This window comes from Muntiacus reevesi, chromosome 22 (assembly GCF_963930625.1).
Source record: "Muntiacus reevesi chromosome 22, mMunRee1.1, whole genome shotgun sequence".
Taxonomy (NCBI): domain Eukaryota; kingdom Metazoa; phylum Chordata; class Mammalia; order Artiodactyla; family Cervidae; genus Muntiacus; species Muntiacus reevesi.
Window position 1 is genome coordinate 42098878 of NC_089270.1, and position 17355 is coordinate 42116232.

General features: G+C 42.9%; 3 protein-coding genes and 1 long non-coding RNA gene across 5 annotated transcripts in view; 1 reads left to right on the plus strand and 3 right to left on the minus strand.

The window, feature by feature from the left end:
• Positions 1–757, minus strand: part of POLR2B (RNA polymerase II subunit B) — a 44629-nt gene extending 43872 nt beyond the window's left edge. Inside the window, exon 1 of the mRNA XM_065914674.1 lies at positions 634–757. The gene's annotated coding sequence lies outside the window, so the exon portion shown is untranslated. The remainder of the gene's footprint in view (positions 1–633) is intronic.
• On the plus strand, positions 185–10682 carry LOC136153033 (nitric oxide-associated protein 1). Its single transcript, XM_065914675.1, has 7 exons — positions 185–1579; positions 2637–2801; positions 3421–3626; positions 5981–6112; positions 7129–7245; positions 9971–10091; positions 10366–10682. The coding sequence occupies exons 1-7, from the start codon at positions 322–324 to the stop codon at positions 10560–10562; spliced, it is 2196 nt and encodes a 731-aa protein (XP_065770747.1). The 5' UTR covers positions 185–321; the 3' UTR covers positions 10563–10682.
• Positions 7252–9963, minus strand: LOC136153037 (uncharacterized). Its single transcript, XR_010660322.1, has 3 exons — positions 9392–9963; positions 8215–8342; positions 7252–8101 (listed from the first exon to the last, which is right to left on the minus strand). It is a non-coding gene; the product is annotated as an uncharacterized lncRNA (long non-coding RNA).
• Positions 10683–13145: 2463 nt separating the features above from the next.
• The window catches only part of LOC136152661 (RE1-silencing transcription factor-like), a 32111-nt gene continuing 27901 nt past the window's right edge, over positions 13146–17355 (minus strand). Inside the window, exon 5 of one of the 2 annotated variants that reach the window (XR_010660268.1) lies at positions 13146–13617. The gene's annotated coding sequence lies outside the window, so the exon portion shown is untranslated. Of the gene's footprint in view, positions 13618–16065; positions 16085–17355 lie in introns of those variants that run through there. The other variant, XR_010660269.1, reaches the window with a different exon arrangement.

Genomic DNA, 17355 nt, shown 5'->3' on the forward strand with positions numbered 1-17355 from the left:
CCGAAAAAAGCCAAGCGGATGTATTAATAAAAGGTTTTAATTGTGGCTGTAAGTCTCCGACATTCGATTTTTAATTTTCCAGTTGAAAAGACAAACACGTAGCTTCTAACAATGTGATTTCTTAACAGCAGGTGGTGCCAGGGACAGCGCGTTAAACAAGTCTGAAAGTGGATAAACCCTCACTAACTAGCCTATTCGACCGACCTACGCTAAGCTAAGTCCCCGGTTTCGCTTTAAGTAGGTTTCTGGGCCACAGAGCCTTCATCGCGGGAACTCGCGAGATTAGACGTGGAAGGAGGCGCTTCAGTGCGACGCTGACGAATGACAGCTCTCAGGTCCTCCCGGCCTGTCTCTGCAGTTTTACGCTCATCTGGGGCCACAGTGCACGTGCGAAAAGGTGGCTCCGCCCCTTTGCCCACTGCTGCATTTCTCATGCTGCCCGCGCGCCTAGCTCGCAGGCTTCTTTGCGGCTTCTTGCGGGGACCCACTCCCACTGTAACGCGCCACGGCGTCCGCGAGACGCTCCTCCAGAGGAGATGCGCTACCGATTCCTCCCCCCGACACCCAGCGGGCCTGGGACGTGGCCTTCCTCGTGGCGCGACGGCGACTGGGGGTGACCAAGGAGGGGCTGACCTGGAGGAGAGTTTTCTGTTCCCTGAGTACGTCCCGGATTCGGAATCGGAAGCGACCCTCCAAGACCAGCTGCGGGAGCTGCAGCAGCGGCAGGAGGAGGAGGAGAAACGGATAGAGCAGCGGCGGGAGGAGAGGCGGCAGCGGAAGTTAGGCGCCGGTCGGCGGGTGCACCCAGCGGTGGGGCACCCGGACCCGACGGTGCCGCCCAGCGGCCAGAACTGTTCTGGCTGCGGTGCGGAGCTGCACTGCCAGGACCCCGGCGTGCCCGGCTACCTGCCCAGCGAGAAGTTTAACAGCGCGGTAGCGGAGGAAGGGGGACTGGAGCGGACCGTTTGCCAGCGGTGCTGGCTGCTGGTGCATCACCGGCGCGCCCTGCGCCTTCAGGTGAGCCAGGAGCAGTTCCTGGAGCTGGTGAGCGCCGCGTTGCGGCGGCCCGAACCCGCCCTGGTGCTGTACATGGTGGACCTGCTGGATCTGCCCGACGCCCTGCTGCCCCACCTGCCCGCCCTGGTGGGCCCCAAGCAACTGATCGTGCTGGGAAACAAGGTGGACCTGCTGCCCCAGGACACTCCCAACTACCGGCAGCGGCTCCGGGAGCGAATGTGGGACGAATGTATCGGCGCCGGGCTCCTGCCGCCTCGCGGCTACCGAAGACCTCAACATCCCAGTGGGGACCGGCCACGGGACGGGGAGGACAACGCGAATCTTCCATCGAAGTCCAGCACGGTGCTCAGAGACGTGAGGCTCATCAGCGCCAAGACGGGTTATGGAGTTGAGGAGTTGATCTCCGCACTCCAGCGCTCCTGGCGCTACCGCGGCGACGTCTACCTGGTTGGCGCCACCAACGCTGGCAAATCCACTCTTTTCAATACGCTTCTGGAGTCCGATTATTGCATCGCCAAGGGCTCTGAAGCTATCGACAGGGCCACCATCTCCCCTTGGCCTGGTGAGCGTCCCCTTCGTATTCTGAGAAGCTGGTAGCCTGATCGTGATTCACTCTCCCTAGTCATGTACTCTTCCTTAATGTCCATCAGGAGCTGGTGGGAGGCTTCCCTTTAAAAATTCTCTACCTTCTTTGTTCACATTTCTCTTCCGTGGCAGCTTAGTGCTTGCAAAGTCAGTATATGTTGTAACTTTTGAATTCAAAAGAAATAGAAATACTCAGTATTCCTGTGTTCAAGCCACTGTTCTAAGCACTGTAGGTGAACCAGAGGACAAACCAGTGTTTGCTCTCTTGAAGGTTTCCCTTGTAGTTTTAGTCCTTTGTAAGTTTCTCCAGAAAGTCCTTTTACTTTGTGGAGAAAAGTCTCCTTCCATCCCTCAGTCTTACCCTTCATATCTTGAGTTTACTCATGAGAATTCTATACAGATTTAACATATGAATAATTCACTGATGCAATATGATGTGTGGCTTTGTTGAAAATAAAAGTCAACTTTGTGGCTCCAAGAAACACCTGTAGTAATTGCAGAATGAATCCTTCTGTGACCTGTTTTTATGTAACAGTTGGCAAAATGACCTACTTCATTTGTTCCTTTGAAAGCAGTGTTTAACTTTGCATGGTAAACTGTATTCTCTGTCCTGGACTTTGGGAGACTTATGCACAGAAGTGCTTTTTATATCAGTTAGTAGTATGCAGAAGATGGAAAGAGATCAGGCCTATACATTTGGCATTCATATCCTAGTTGAGCCTGTGAGGCAGTCTTTGAGCCTATTGCCTTAACTGTAGAGTAAGAATAATTTTGTAGAGGGACTATCCCCTGGAGAAGGCAATGGCAACCCACTCCAGTACTCTTGCCTAGAAAACTCCATGGATGGAGGAGCCTAGTGGATACAGTCCATGGGGTTGCCAAGAGTCGGACATGACTGAGCCACTTCACTTTCATCTTTGTCATGAAAGTGAAGAGAAATAATCACAGTACTCAAGACAGTATAGGTCATCTTAAATGTTTTATTCCATTTTCCTGTACAGTGTTTATAACAGTGTATGTATTTGGTATTTCAGGTACTACATTAAACCTTCTGAAGTTTCCTATTTGTAACCCAACTCCTTACAGAATGTTTCAAAGGCAAGAAAGGCTTAAAAGAGATGCAACTGAAGCAGAAGAAAATCTTAGTCAACAAGAACAAAATAAACTGAATCTCTTAAAAAAGCATGGTTATTTAGTAGGTAAGTGTCTTCTATAGGAAAACTAGTGTAACTCTATGCTAAAATTTTTTGTTGAGCATCTTTGAAATACAGCTCTCTAGGGCTAGCCAGTTTTTTATGGGAAAAGACACTTCCTCTTTTTAGAACATAGAGACCTTTTAAAGGCAAGGCTGTTGTTTGGAAGTCCAGAATTCATTGCACTGGGAAAATTGCGACGGTAGCTACTTGAAGAAATCCAGGAAAGGAAATGTGAATAAGTGCCTATCTGGCTGTTGTTGGAAGTAGAAGTATCTGTACTAAGATACCAGCCCCCTACTTGCAAACCATACACGTTGTTGAACTGTAACAGCTTTAAATTGGATTGTCCCCCTTTCCTTGGTATCTCTTTCCAACCTCTATTTACGAAAAACTGATTTCCAACACTCTTCTCCTCCACCAGATGTGTACAGCCAGCCACACGCATTTCATCATCGCAAGAGTCTGACTCCGGGTGCATTCAGAAACAGCAAAAGTATCACTGTAGTCTCACTTCCCTCCAAACACCATAGTTAGTCTTAGTAACTTGTTTGAAGCAAACATAAAAATTACGAGTCAAAAGCTTTAAACGAGTGACTGCTAACTTCAGTATAACTTGTTCTAGGAAGGGTTGGAAGAACATTCTCATATTCAGAAGCACAGAAGGATAAAGCTGCCTTTGAATTTGATGCCGATTCATTAGCCTTTGACATGGGAAATGAACCTGTTATGGCTGCAGATAAATCCACCAAAGGAGTAAAACTGACCCCAGAAGATGTGAAAGATGCCCACTGGTTTTATGACACCCCTGGAATTACAAAAGAAAATTGTGTATGTATTTCATGTCTTTTAGAAACATTAACTTTCAAGTGCAGGAGTATTATTTTAATCAGCAGAAAAAAAGGCATCCTTTCATTTTAGACTCAGTTCTGATTCATTCACCTGTTTCCTTGGTGAATTTATATGCCATTTGGTAGGCGTCGCTGCTGACAACCTACTTCTATCGTTGTGGTTTTTACCTTAGTTAGAGAAATAGTTACAGAATCCTAGATTTTAAGGTTGGAAGAAATCATAAATGTCACTGCGGTCCAGCCACCTGTTCCATACTTGAATTCCCTCTATAACATATTCACCAAGAGGTGCACCCACCTTGAACTGAAGTAAGGAGGGACTCCCCCTCAGCTAAAGCAGTGTCACCTCACGTCCCGAGGTCACCCATTTGATCTTTGACCTGCTCTTTATATTGAACTGGGCAGTCTCCCTGTACATACTTTGTACTTATCGTTCCCCAAAGGTGTATGGAATAAATGTAATGCCTCGGTCCCTTTGCCAGACATTGAAATGTTTTAAAGTATAATGGCCTCTCTTTCTTACTCTACACTTTTCTTCTCTGTCATTAATTCGTCCTACAAACATGGGGATTGTGCTGACATAATCCAGATGCTTTGTCTTCATTTCCTGGAGCTATTCTGAGAATAGCTATGAATACAGGACACTTTCCAGCATGAGTTCTAATTTGTTTTTGTTCTTAAAGTGACACAAAGTACTAAATTTCTTAAGTAGGTGCCCCCCGCAGATGAACCTCATTTAGAATAGGATCAACTCATTGTTTATGTACAATCTTTACTCCCTTAGCAATTCAGAACTTCACAGAGTAAAGAAAAAGCCAAGGAGTACAAGAATTTGATAAGAGTTAAGTCAAAATCTGACTTTAAAAATTTGAGAAAGTAAAAAAAATGGCTAAAAAACTTTTGTGAACTTGTTTCTTAAAGAAAAGTAACAAGGAAATTTTTTAAAATGTAGTATCTAGGGAGATTCGAAAGAAAATCTAAGGAGGTGTCAAGTAGTTTTCTTCAGTATTTGTGTTTGAAAAGCACATGCAGTAAAGAGTTATTTTAACCCTTTTAGCAGAGACCCTAATACTTCCATTTCACAACAGGGTTCCTTGCTTCAGCTTAGGAAACTGGTTCCCATTACTACTGAACATTCCTACTGCTTCCTAGTAATGTTCTATCGCTTTAACTTTACCCACTCATCTTTAACTTTTAGATTCAGTTAGGGCAATGACATGACTGAAGCGATTTAGCAGCAGCAGGTCAGGGATTCAGTTCCTTTAGTCAGGTACACCCTCTTGTCAGTTGGTCAGAAAGGCAAGAATCTGCTAACTACTAAAGCCAGCAGTGAGACCCTCAAGTTTTTAGATAGAAAAGTTCTCTCAGGCAGTTTGATTCTCTGTCCGTTTATTGATATATTTATTTAATGCCTGAACCAGTGTTTCCCAAACTAAAGCAAGGAACTCTGTTGTCAAATGGAAGTATGAGGGTCTTTGCTAAAAGGGTTAAAGTATTTCTCTCCTGTCAGGGGCTTTAAATGTGCTTTTCAAACACAAGCATCGAAGAAAACTACTTGCCACCCCTTACATATTTTCTTTCAAGTCTCCCCAGATATTACATTTTTTAAAATTTTCTTGTTACTTTTCTTTAAGAAACAAGTTCACAAAAAGCCATTTTTTTACTTTCTCGCATTTTTTGAGTCAGATTTTGATTTTAGTCTCACCAGAATCTTGTACTTCCTGGCTTTTCTTTTCTACTTTCTCTAGTCTACTTAGGAATCTTCATCCCCAGAAGTCACAGGATCCAATCTTTGTGTTTGTTTTTTTGTTTTTTTGCTGAGTATTTGTACGAAATAAGGAAAGTGTATTAGAGTTTAGAAAAGGTTCTTCAAGCTTTTCACTTGAGCCTAGAATGGGGTGATCACTCTCATTTAATGCATACATAGCTGCCACGAGGACAAAACACAGCACATGACCTTACCGTTAGTTGAGAACTGCTGCTCCCTAGAAGCCTTGACAAGAGAACATATTTTTCTATCCTGGGATTGAATCATGAGTGTTCAGATCACACCAAATTTGACAAAATTCGGAGGATGCTGTTGTTTCATATACCTGTATATTGCCATTATTTAAGATTAAGTTGTGAAACAAGAGTAGAGCCAACTAAAAATTGATTCCATTAGACAGACAGAAGCTATGAATTTTATGTGCAGCAAATTCTGGAATACATACTTTGATGTATTGTGAAGCCTGGAATATATAATCATAACTTTTTATCTTATAGGTAAAGCACGATACAGCATATGTTCATTGAAAGTAATTCTCAAAAAAAAATCTGCGCTTTGCTTTACAGATTTTAAGTCTTCTAACGGAAAAAGAAGTAAATGTTGTATTGCCAACACATTCCATTATTCCAAGAACTTTTATGCTAAAACCAGGAATGGTTCTATTTTTGGGTGCCTTAGGCCGCATAGATTTTCTGAAGGTAAGGAAAGTCTGTACCATTGAAAAATGACTTTATTTTTGGGATTTACTTTAAGCAAGCAGATATTATCAAGACTAGCAAAATGTTGATAACTAGGTCATGACTGTGTGGGGGTTGATATCCTTTTATGTGTGTGTTTTGAAATGTATGTAATAGAAACCTGGGATAATGAAATGGTGGGAAAAAGTAATAGGTCTTTAAAAAACTATCTTCAAAAAACAGTTCAATGTCCCATATAGCTTGACATTAAAAAAAGAGTTTCCCTCTCTTGTGGTATTCTTTTCTGTGGAAATCAGAGGTCATACGTTTAGGGGCAGGGTTAATATGCATTCAATTAATTCCACACTCTATATCCGATGACATGTATACCTTTATACATGTATTTTTTTGGTTTGGTATTCATTTACATAGCATCATTCAGAGATTGTAGAGCATCTATAGAACTGCTCCCCATTTTTGCCAAAGTGAGCAGAAAAATGGAAAGTGAAAGATGGATATGTCCAACCACGCTCAGTGCGACCTGCGGGCGCTGCCTTAGCACACGTCTTGCTTTCTGTTTGTTCATAATTTATTGAAAATTTGGCCTTACACACTTCAAACCTTACATACATTTTTAGAGATCATACAATGTTAACATTTTAAACCAAACTTTATACAGGGACAATTAAAGCAGATGGTATTTTCATATTTTTCATAAAAACAGACATTTAGTATCCACAAAGTGTATATAAGGTATCATAGGTTTATTTACATGGGTTAAGTGCACTGCTTCTGACATCCTTCTCCTACCTTCCTCTTTTTTTTTTTTGGCCACACCACATAGTATGTAGGACTATGTAGAACCAACAGTATGTTGATTCCCCGAACAGAGACTGAACCCAGGCCACTGCAATGGAAGCACAGAGTAATAAGGACCAGACTGCCAGGGAATTCCCCAAATTTTTTAATTGTACCTTGTAATGTGCTGGTTTTCCAAGTTTTCATTGTACAGATAAGTTCTTTCTTCCTTTCTTAAGGGAAGTCAGTCAGCTTGGTTTACAGTTGTGGCTTCCAACTTCCTTCCTGTTCACATTACTTCCTTGGACAAGGCGGATACTATGTATCAGAAGCACGCAGGTCATATGCTACTGAAGGTGAGCCAATATGATTTGATGGTTGAATAGTTACCTTAATACACCCTGGTAGTCCCACAGCCCTGATAAAAAGCCTTTGTTGGACAAAACCATCTTTGTTACACCATCAGCTAGCTCTCCCTGACCTTGTTCACCATGAGGATTTTGGCTATAAAGTGAGACAGGCTCTAATAAGAAAAGGGATGTTGGATTGGACTGATCCCAGGATACTGACAGAGGAGGGTTTTCTCTGGATGACACTGTTCAGTATGGTAGCCACATGTGGCTATTTCAGTAAGTTAATTAAAATTAAAAAAAGTTTAAAATTTAGTTCTTGCAGTAGCCACTTTTCAACTGCCCAGTAGTCACATCATTTCAAAAAGCTGCATTGGATAATGTGAGTGAGGAGACACTGGATTTTCTCACAACGGGGTGATGCTACCGGCAGGTAATGGGTGGAGGCCAGAGATGATGCTCAGCATAATGCATGCACAGGACAGCCCCTCACAACAGGGAATTATCTGGTCCACATGTGAGTGCTGAGCTTAGCAGCCCTCGTCTGGGTGGGAAAGCTCTCCTCCCAGGTTCTTAATCACAGACACTTAGAGACTATCGTACATCTTCTCTCCTGCTTACTTGATCCTTCCTTTGACCTGTGAAGCAGTGTGTGAACATTTCTCTGATCTTTCAGAAACAAAACAAAACTCTGTCCCGCTCCTTCCTCTTCTTTGCAATCACGCCGACTCCTGCTCCTCACCTCCCATCCTCTGCAGTCCCTGCCGTGGCCTTTCTGTGCGGCTGAAATGTTCCACGTTCACCAGAGGCGGGGCCGGTTTGCGGCTCTTTCAGCAGACCTGCGCACACACCGTCGGCTGGCCTGTAATGCATGACGGTTCAGCTCACTGGAGCTAGGCTGGGTTCACGTCCCGCTCTGCCCGCCCCCCCTCCCCCCACTCAGTGACGCTGGGTGACTTTGGGCAAGTCCTCTACCTCTGTCTGTTGTGACCACACCATGCGGTTGTGGAGAAGATCCAGTGCCCGGGCACCATTGTCCCTGCCGTGTAAGTGTTCGTGGTGATGAGGAGGGGGCTGGGACAGAGCTCCTGCAAAAACACCAACTGCATCCAATGCAGGTGTGATTTACATTAGTGAATGCTCATACAACTATAAATAAGTCAAAACGCACACCTGCCTTTCAACCAGGATAAAACCAACCTGACTGCAGAAGCAAATGCTTCTTTCTCTCTAAAAAAGCCAGCGTGAAATTAAGACTCCATTGCAATAATTGGCCTAAAGTTGATGCTCCAGACACATGTAGGATTTGAGGGGAGGGCTCCACCTTCATGCATCTGTGTAGTCTTCAGGGTGGACTCACTGATACTTCTCAAAGCCACACTCAGGTCTCTCTCCCCTCATCATACAGTTTCTTGGGCCGCTCTGTGCCTCCGCCTTACCTTCTGGTTTTCATTCATCTCCCAAGTCGAAGTCAGTCCTGCCTCCTAATCACCACTGAGATCAGGCTCACAGTCCAAACTGTAGCCTGCTTTCTGAGATTATGAGGTATTTCCTAGATTCCAGTTTTATTGTCTTCCTCCCACCCCCACTCCACTACAGCTGTAGTTCTCAACCAGGCTTGACTCTTCCCGCAAGGCAACATTTAGCAAAGCCTGCAGTCAGTTTTGGTTTTCACAACTTAATGGATGCTGGGTAGAGGCTGCTAAAAATTGTGCAATACCCAAGACAGCCTCCCCCAACACAAAAATTATTTGACTCAAAAGGTCAGTAGTGCTGAAGTTGACAAATCCTGCACTGTACAGGTTTTTCCAAAATATAAAGCAGGTTACAGTATTTTCATTCTTTTTTCTTTCCTGCTTATAATTCCTTGTTAGTTCCACATTACTGAGAAGTCGAAACTGAAAGCCTCATCACTAATACAGACACACACACACAACACACTCTGCACAGTTAAACTACAATTCTCTGAACTCATCATCCTTTTTCCAGTTTTTATGTCTGTACGTTACTCAGAATACCTTTCAACACTGAGTAACTTTAATCTATTTTTCAAAATTCTGCTCTTCATTAATGTTTTACTTGACCAAGCCACATTCATTATTCCCTTCATAATCATAGTACTTAAGAGATTGCCTCTCATCACATTTCTTACCTTTTATTTACTTGCTGTTTCCACCTTCTGATCTCCTCGGGAGCAGGGACCATACTGTAACATCTATGTTTGTATTCTTAGTTATAAACACAGAGAAATCCATTAATAAATAAGTAAATTATTATTCACTTATTTCCAATACATGGAAACACCTGTAAACACAGAGCTGATGTTAACCATTATCCATGTACCCTTGATTTCCAATGAGGCAGGGATTAACCTGTGTGTCCAGACAGGCCTGTAAGACCTAAGGTAGTTGGAGGGATGGTGCCTTAATTGCCCAAAGTTACTATGTTTAAACCATTATGAAGGGCTCTCAAAACAGTGTAAGCTAATAAGATTCTGCTGTCTGGAGGTGACCACCAGCTGGGGCCCTCGTCACTGGGATCCATAGGCTTCATCCCGTCACAGAGCTTCTGGGCTTTTCATTTGATCTAGAGGTGAATGAGAATTTTTTTTTTCAATAGTTTAATGGTTAAAAGCATTTTATTTTTGATACCTGTACAGTATTATCTTTAATATTAGTTATCAGGGGTTTCATTTGAATTTCCAAATAACTTTATCTCCTCCCAATGGAAGGTACCAATGGGTGGAGAAGAAAGAATGGCAGGATTTCCTCCTCTTGTTGCTGAAGACATCACATTAGATGGAGGACTTGGGCAATCTGAAGCAGTGGCTGACATCAAGTTCTCCTCTGCAGGTAATTTTACACCAAGCACAAGAGTTTAGCATATTTTTATACAGATTTGCCTTAACTGACATCAGCGAAATATTTTAATACATGTTAGATTACTCATAAGATGCAACCTGCTCTGAAAATGAATCTGTACATTTTCACAAATGCATTGATGCTTTTTAGAAAAAATAGAGTGAAGCAGCAGTAGCCTCCCTTGGGTCTCCATCTGGAGCTGTGTTTGGTGTTTTTGATAGGATGGTTGCCTACACCGTCTGTTTTTTCTCGTGTGCCTGCACAGGCTGGGTAGCAGTAACACCGCAGCTTGAGGACACACTGCACCTCCGAGGCTATACACCTCAAGGGACAGTTCTGACCGTCCGGCGTCCTCTCTTGCCACATATAGTTAACATCAAAGGAAAGCGCATCAGAGGAAGTGTGGCATATCAAACCAAAAGGCCTCCGGCCCTCGTGTACAATCTGCAGAAGAAAAGATAGACACGTGAAGCTGACCTGTTCACACTGAAGATGAACTGTATAGAACATTCTGTGTGCATTGCACCGCATTTTATTAAACACTGCTATAATAAAGCCCCCTCACCCTTTTTAAACTGCCAAGGACCATGCCTCTTTTTAATGAATCGAGTTTGTAAACACCTTATTTTTTTTAGGAGGGTACATACACGTGTGTATCTGTGATTCAAACATACCTAAAAAAGAGTTCTGCTACATTGTTTTCTCCCACTAGTATTTGTTATTGAGACCAGATGGCACTTCTCATTTAGAATCTAGTTGAAAGAGGAGCTTAGCAGTTGGCTTAAGAGAAAATGGCAGAAAGTTAATTTCTCCAAACTATGCTGGCTTAAATGAGAGAGAAGTGAGTAAACGGCTGCACTTTATGTGGTTAGCCAAGCACCCAACTGGGGAACACTCCATGGCTTCCGTCTCTGGGTCTAAGGTGGTTGCTCAGGTTGTCATCCTTTCACAGCAATGGGAAGAGAAAATTAGAGACTGAAAAGCACGCAGCTACCGCACTGAAAGAAGGGAAGAGCTGGAAGTTGCCCACATCACAGTGTCCAGTGGTCAATATTTCCACGGCCACACCCTGCCATGAGGAAGCTGGAGGATGTAAACGGAAATGCGGAGTCAGATTTGTATTACTTAGAGGAAGCAGCAGGGAAAGAAATCTGGAAAACAATTAGAAATTTCCCTTACGTAATCTAAAAGTGCCTGAAAATCTTAGAAAAGGATTTATATCTTTTTGGAATCTGAGGTCTATTCTGCAAGGATCAGAGCACTTCAACCATTTTATAACATTTGTCTGTAAATATTGTACATAAAACATTACACCAGTCAGAAATCTTTACCTTCAGGCATTCCTAGTAGAGTAAGTGGCCCTACAGCTGTGGACAATGAATTGGCAAGTCAAGTCCCAGGTCCCATGACGAGATGAATGCTGTGACTAACTGGCCTGAAACAGATCCCTGAACTTCCTGTAGACTTCGGGTTAGCATTAACTTTCTAATAGTCCTGCATTCTCTGACAACATATATACTCCAGGCCCCCCCTTCCCCCTCACTAAGTAGGTCATTATAGGATAAATGGTCAGTATTTTAAGATGCAACTTGTAGGGCTTTTTGGTAGCTCAGCGGAAAAGAATCTGCCTGCCAATGCAGGAGACACGGGTTCAATCCCTGGTCCGGGAAGATCCCACGTGCTGTGGAGCAACTAAGTCTGTGAGCCACAACTACTGAGCCTGTGCTCTAGAGACAGGGCAGCAACTACTGAAGCCCACGCACCCTAGAGCCGTGTTCCATGACAAGAGATGCCACCACAGTGAGACACCCATGCACTGCACCTAGAGTAGGCCCTGCTACCCACAACTAGAAAAAAGTCAGCTTCACCAACAAAGACCCAGCACAGCCAAAAATAAATAAAAACTAAAAAAAAAAAACCTACTACTTGTAAAAACCGTAGGTCTCCCTTTCATTGTTTCAAAGTGAATACGATTGGCATCTTGGGGAAAGTGGTTCTCTAAGTGCATCCTTCATCCCCAAATGCCACATGCCACTAGCAGCAGCCCTGCCCCATTCCTCACTGACAATGGAGAACCCCGGCGTTCCCAGACCCACCCTCTAGAGGGCGGCAGTTTCCCAAGTGAAGAAAATGGTAGCTGATTTCTAGTTTATTTTGGAGAAAATGAAACTGTAAATTTTGTAACTTAAAACTGTGACCATTGTATTTGTGTACTGTTTGCAGTTTGGAGCTTAGGCCTGAATCTTTAGATTAAAAAGAAGAAAATATGGTAGACGTGCATTTATGGAAAAATATAGAACCCAAAACCTGATGCTGTATTTACCCTGAAAACTTATTTTAGAAAGCCGAACATTTCTCCCTTTTCTTTAGGCTTTCAGACGTCTCAACAAGCAGAGATTCCATTTTTAAATGTTTAGAGTTTATATTCTCAGGTTTCTCTTACCTCCAAAATTCAATGGTTATGTTTTCACTGAGGCACATCTAAAAATGTTCCAAGGTACTTTGCTAGCAGTTTTAAACAGTGCAATTTACTAAGTTAAGTTTCAGTTTCCCTGATTTTAATCTCTTTGGGTCTTCATTTTCTCATCTATAAAATGAGGGAATTACACTATATATTTCTCAGTCCTAACTTTATAGGATTCTCAGCAAAAACAGGCAGGGAAGCCAAGAAAGGGTGTTTACAAGACCTCAGATGAAAAAAGCCCTCTGGGCATAGACAGTAGAGACTGGTGCTAGGTTTTGCTGTTAATTTACACCACATTCTGCCAACCTAGTGCAGCCCAGATCACTGCTGGTCTATCCAACTGATCCACAGTGGATTTGCTGTGTGAAAGTTCTCTTACTGTGCTGGTTTCTGAGTATAAATCGGCTTACGGATACTTCTTAATCCACTGGTCACAATATGAAGAGGACCCTTCCAGCATTACTCATTTATACCATGGCAGCATGCAGGAATCAGCAAAGAGTAGAAGTTAACAGCAAGGTATCAGGACAGCCCCTCATGTCCATCTTCTCTTTTTCTCCTCTTTTAAAATAACAGCATTTTCTTCAAAGTTTCAGTGAAGTTCAATGTATTTTGTTTTTCATCACCATAACCAGCAAGCCCTACCCATCAGTGGGGCTTTACTGTGTAGCTCCCCAGTGTCTAATTTGTCTCTGTAACTTGCAACACTTCCCCTGACAGCCGAGAAGCGCAGCACAGACGCATCCTGAGTGCTTGTGCTTGATCACTCACTCTCTGCAGGATGATCACGCTGGTTTCCTGCAGATGACTTGACTTGGAGCTCCACTGGGGCCAGACGTGGCAGACCTCTCACTGCTTCAGAGCAGGCACCCCGTGCTCCAGCTGAGGCGAGCTGTTTTGTACATGGCCTCTGCTCATTTACCCTGGCTTCCCTCCCACCTGGCTGTCTTGTGGAACAACAATCATTTCCATTCTTTCTCAGACTGCTCCATTTTCTCTTGGCTGCTCTCCTCCTCCCCGAGGGATTGTTTTCTCTCAAATGTCAGAGTAATGCTTAAACAATAAAAACAAAAACAAAACTTCAGGCTCGTGTGAAACCAACAGATAGCACCTCTGCCTGCTCTTAGTATCTTTGTCCTGTTGTCTGTCTCACTGATGCCCTGTAGTGGGTGGGAACAGATTAATAATTTAACATCATGTACAAATGATGCATCACTTTTCCCCATCATGTCAGAGACCACAGATATTCTCTCATTTAATACAAGAGTTTCATGATCTGACAATTCCTAAGTCTAGAGTTATAGAGCAAATACCTGTGGCTTGGAGCTTCAGGTTCCTGTTTTTCAGATGCTTCCTTTTGTTTCTCATATAATTCTCAGAATTTGCCTTGAGTCATAAACCTAATGGAAAGATTTCTTTGGTCTTAATATGCTCACTGGTAGGTACAATAGGTATGATGCTTAATCACAGACAGAGTACCCCTGGCCAGGAGCACTAGTAGATCTGAGAAAACAGGCCATGCACACACACAGAAAGACACATTATGTTTCTCAATGTGGGATACAGACCACATTATCAGGTGATTTTGGACATATGAGACAGCCAAAGTTCCTAACTTTTCACTAAGTCCCCAGAAAATAGCTGTATGGATTCAACGTATCAATGAATTAGGAGAACAAAGGGACTTTTCTGAGGGCTTGATTTTGCCTTCTCTGAAAAATGAAAAGCTGACTTAGCATTGACACTTTTCTAGGATTTCTTCCTGTCCTGCCTAAAGGCAGTACCTCAAAACAGTTCTATTTGGAAATAGCCCAAGCCTGGGAGGAGGGCAGAATCAAGTTTTCAAAAAAAAATGGAGAAAACCTCTTAATAGCTGGAACGAAGGGAGGAAAGGGCACAGGTGTGCGGGAGGAGCGGAGCAGTCCAGGGTTTTCAGGTCACAGTGGGAGCGTCAGCGAGGAGCAGAGCAGTCCAGGGTTTTCAGGTCGCAGTGGGAGCGTCAGCGAGGAGCAGAGCAGTCCAGGGTTTTCAGGTTGCAGTGGGAGCGTCAGCGAGGAGCAGAGCAGTCCAGGGTTTTCAGGTTGCAGTGGGAGCGTCAGCGAGGAGGGCTGCAGAGGGGAGCAGGGAGCGCCTCACACCGGGCCGTGTCTACACCCACACACAGGTACAGGTATGACTGCGTCACTTGTACAGTAGACGTTAACATGCTGGAAATCAATTATACTTCAATACATTTTTAAAAAACAAAAAAATTCAAAGTACTTTCATGGCCGGCTAAAAATCTTTACACATTGTTAGTGATCTCTGCTAAGTACCACAGACAGATCACAGCATAAAAGGAGATCCTAACCCACAATTCTAATAGAAAATTACACAGGAAATTTGTAATGCAAACATCCAAAGAATTATACCATAGGAAAGAAACTATCCTAAAAGAAAAACCGATCTAAAACCTGATCCTTTAGTGACATAGGAGAACTGGTGGTCCCTATGTATTCACAAATCAAATAGCTCCAAAAACCAGACTTGGCCCTGAACTTGTTCAAATGGCCTTGTCTTTTCTACTTGTGTAGCACTCACTCGTTTCCTGTTCCTTTTCACATTTACTTTAACTAAAATAGGGGATCCTGGTTGCCCAGTTTTCCTCAGCATGTAACACTGGGCCTAAAAAGATTTGTTTTTCCTGTCTTTGAGTTTAAATTATGGTTAAATATTCAACAGGAAGGGAAATTAGAAAAATGGGGACTAGTGTCCCTAAGATATCAGATGAAGGATGTACTGAAGTATTACTAAAAAAAATGGCTTTTTTACTGGACAACGAAGGCTATTCTGTAAAGTTAGTTCTGAGGAATGTGTTGAAGACTTGCAACAATGGAACTTGGCTAAGATTGTTCAACAAAATGATGCTTAACAGTCCCACTTACCCGTTAACTCCTCCATTCAGAGTGGCTTCAGTCACTTCTAGGTGTAATTAATTGCTCACTTGTCAATTGGAAATGCTTCTCTTTTAACTAAATTGAGGGCATAATTAGGTTTGTATCCACATCTAATGGCTGAGTAAGTAACCACCTCAAAACTTAGTGAATTGAAAGCTTTGCTCTGATTCTTTAGTTTGGCAGTTTAATCTGGGCTCAGCTCAGTGGTTCTTCCGGCCCTTGGGGACATGCATTTGCAGACCTCACTCCATGTCAGGAACTTTAGCTGAGATGGCTGTAACAGCTGAGAAACCTGGGTCTTTTCCCAGGGGTCACTCTCTCCACCTAGGCTCTCACCCTCAGGAGGCCAGTTCTGGCTCGTTCACAGGTGATGGGTGTCCAGAAAGAACAAGAGCAGAAGTTACAAGGCCTCTGCAGGCTGAAGCTCAAATCCACAGCGTCACTCTGCTGTGTTCCACTGGTCAGAGCAAGCCACGGTGGCGGCGGGGACTTAGGCTGCCAAGAATCCACTTTCATCCACCACACAGTTTCAGCAGGTTCATCACCCTGAGGCAAACGCAGTACAACATGCTGTATGTTCCGACCTATATGAAGAGAACCCACTGTAAATTTATCAAACAAGAAGTTTGATGCTGGGACTTCCCTGTTGGTGCAGTGGTTAAGAATCCGCCTTGCAATGCAGGGGAAGTGGGTTCGATCCCTGGTGGGGAACTAAGATCTCACATGCCACAGGGCAACTGAACCTATGCATCACAGTGAAGATCCTGTGTGCCGCAACTCTGACCCGATGCAGCCAGATAAATGAATGAACGTGAAAGAAAACTGATGCTGACTTAAGTTTACCTCAGGAGTCAGATACGTAGAACAGCCGTGTGACTGAGAACAGGAGGGAACACAGGTTGTGCGATTTTGATCTCATCATAAATCTTTTAGGAAGTTTTTAAGGAAAAGTGTGCACTATTACTTCTATAAATTTAAAATGCAAAAAATCCATTCAGATGCACATGTAGGTTATCTCCTCTCCCTACTGTATCAATGCTGAATGCTACATGAACATGTTACCCATCATTCTGTTATTTTAAGCCACAGTAAATTAAACATCCCAAATATACACATCTTCAGTTAAAAAAAAAAAAATGAAGAGGACAGACTTGATCATTATAGCAAGTCTGAAAGTTCTATTTTAAGGACACAAACATAACCATAACTTGTAAGGTTATAATATCTTATGGGTTCCTTGAACCACTCACTTCACGTGCCCGTCCACTCTCAAAGAGTTAATAATTGCCATTAACAGTAATTAATTCTGCAGAAGAAACAAATGAGACTAAGAGGATTAGCAGGAAGACAGCTAGTTACGATAGATTTTAACTTGTTATGAGTTTGCTGTTGTACCTGCATTGTGATCTTTAAAAAGTAATTAGAGCACAAAGAAAAAGAAATCAAAGGTGCAGTATTTCAAAATCAACATAAAGAATTAGGATACTGGTCTCTAAAATTGCCCCTTCTGCTGATAGAATCCTGTACTGGTAAGTTTGCACAATTTAATCCTTAAGACACTCTTTCAAGCTTTCATAAATTTTATAGTACTGTTATAAGCAAGGAGAAATGTGATATATGAGTTTTAATTGTTCAGTGTAATAGTCTCACTCTTAAGAATCTCATTTAGAGCCTGAAAGAGTATCCCCCTCCCCTTTCCACTGTATGAATGGGGGTAAAGTGCCAGTTACCACAGGAAACAAGGCCCTGGGTCTATAGGTAAAAGGGAAAGGAAGCTCTTCTTGATAAAGAGTATCAGTTACCATAAAAGATATAATTGACTCAAGCTAGAACCAATAGATGAGAAAATCACTGA

Coding starts and splice junctions, on each gene's coding strand:
- LOC136153033 (XM_065914675.1), top strand. CDS start 322: ATGACAGCTCTCAGGTCCTCCCGGCCTGTCTCTGCAGTTTTACGCTCA. Junction 2,802..3,420: donor AAAGCATGGTTATTTAGTAG/GTAAGTGTCTTC, acceptor AACTTGTTCTAG/GAAGGGTTGGAAGAACATTC. Junction 6,113..7,128: donor GCCGCATAGATTTTCTGAAG/GTAAGGAAAGTC, acceptor TCCTTTCTTAAG/GGAAGTCAGTCAGCTTGGTT.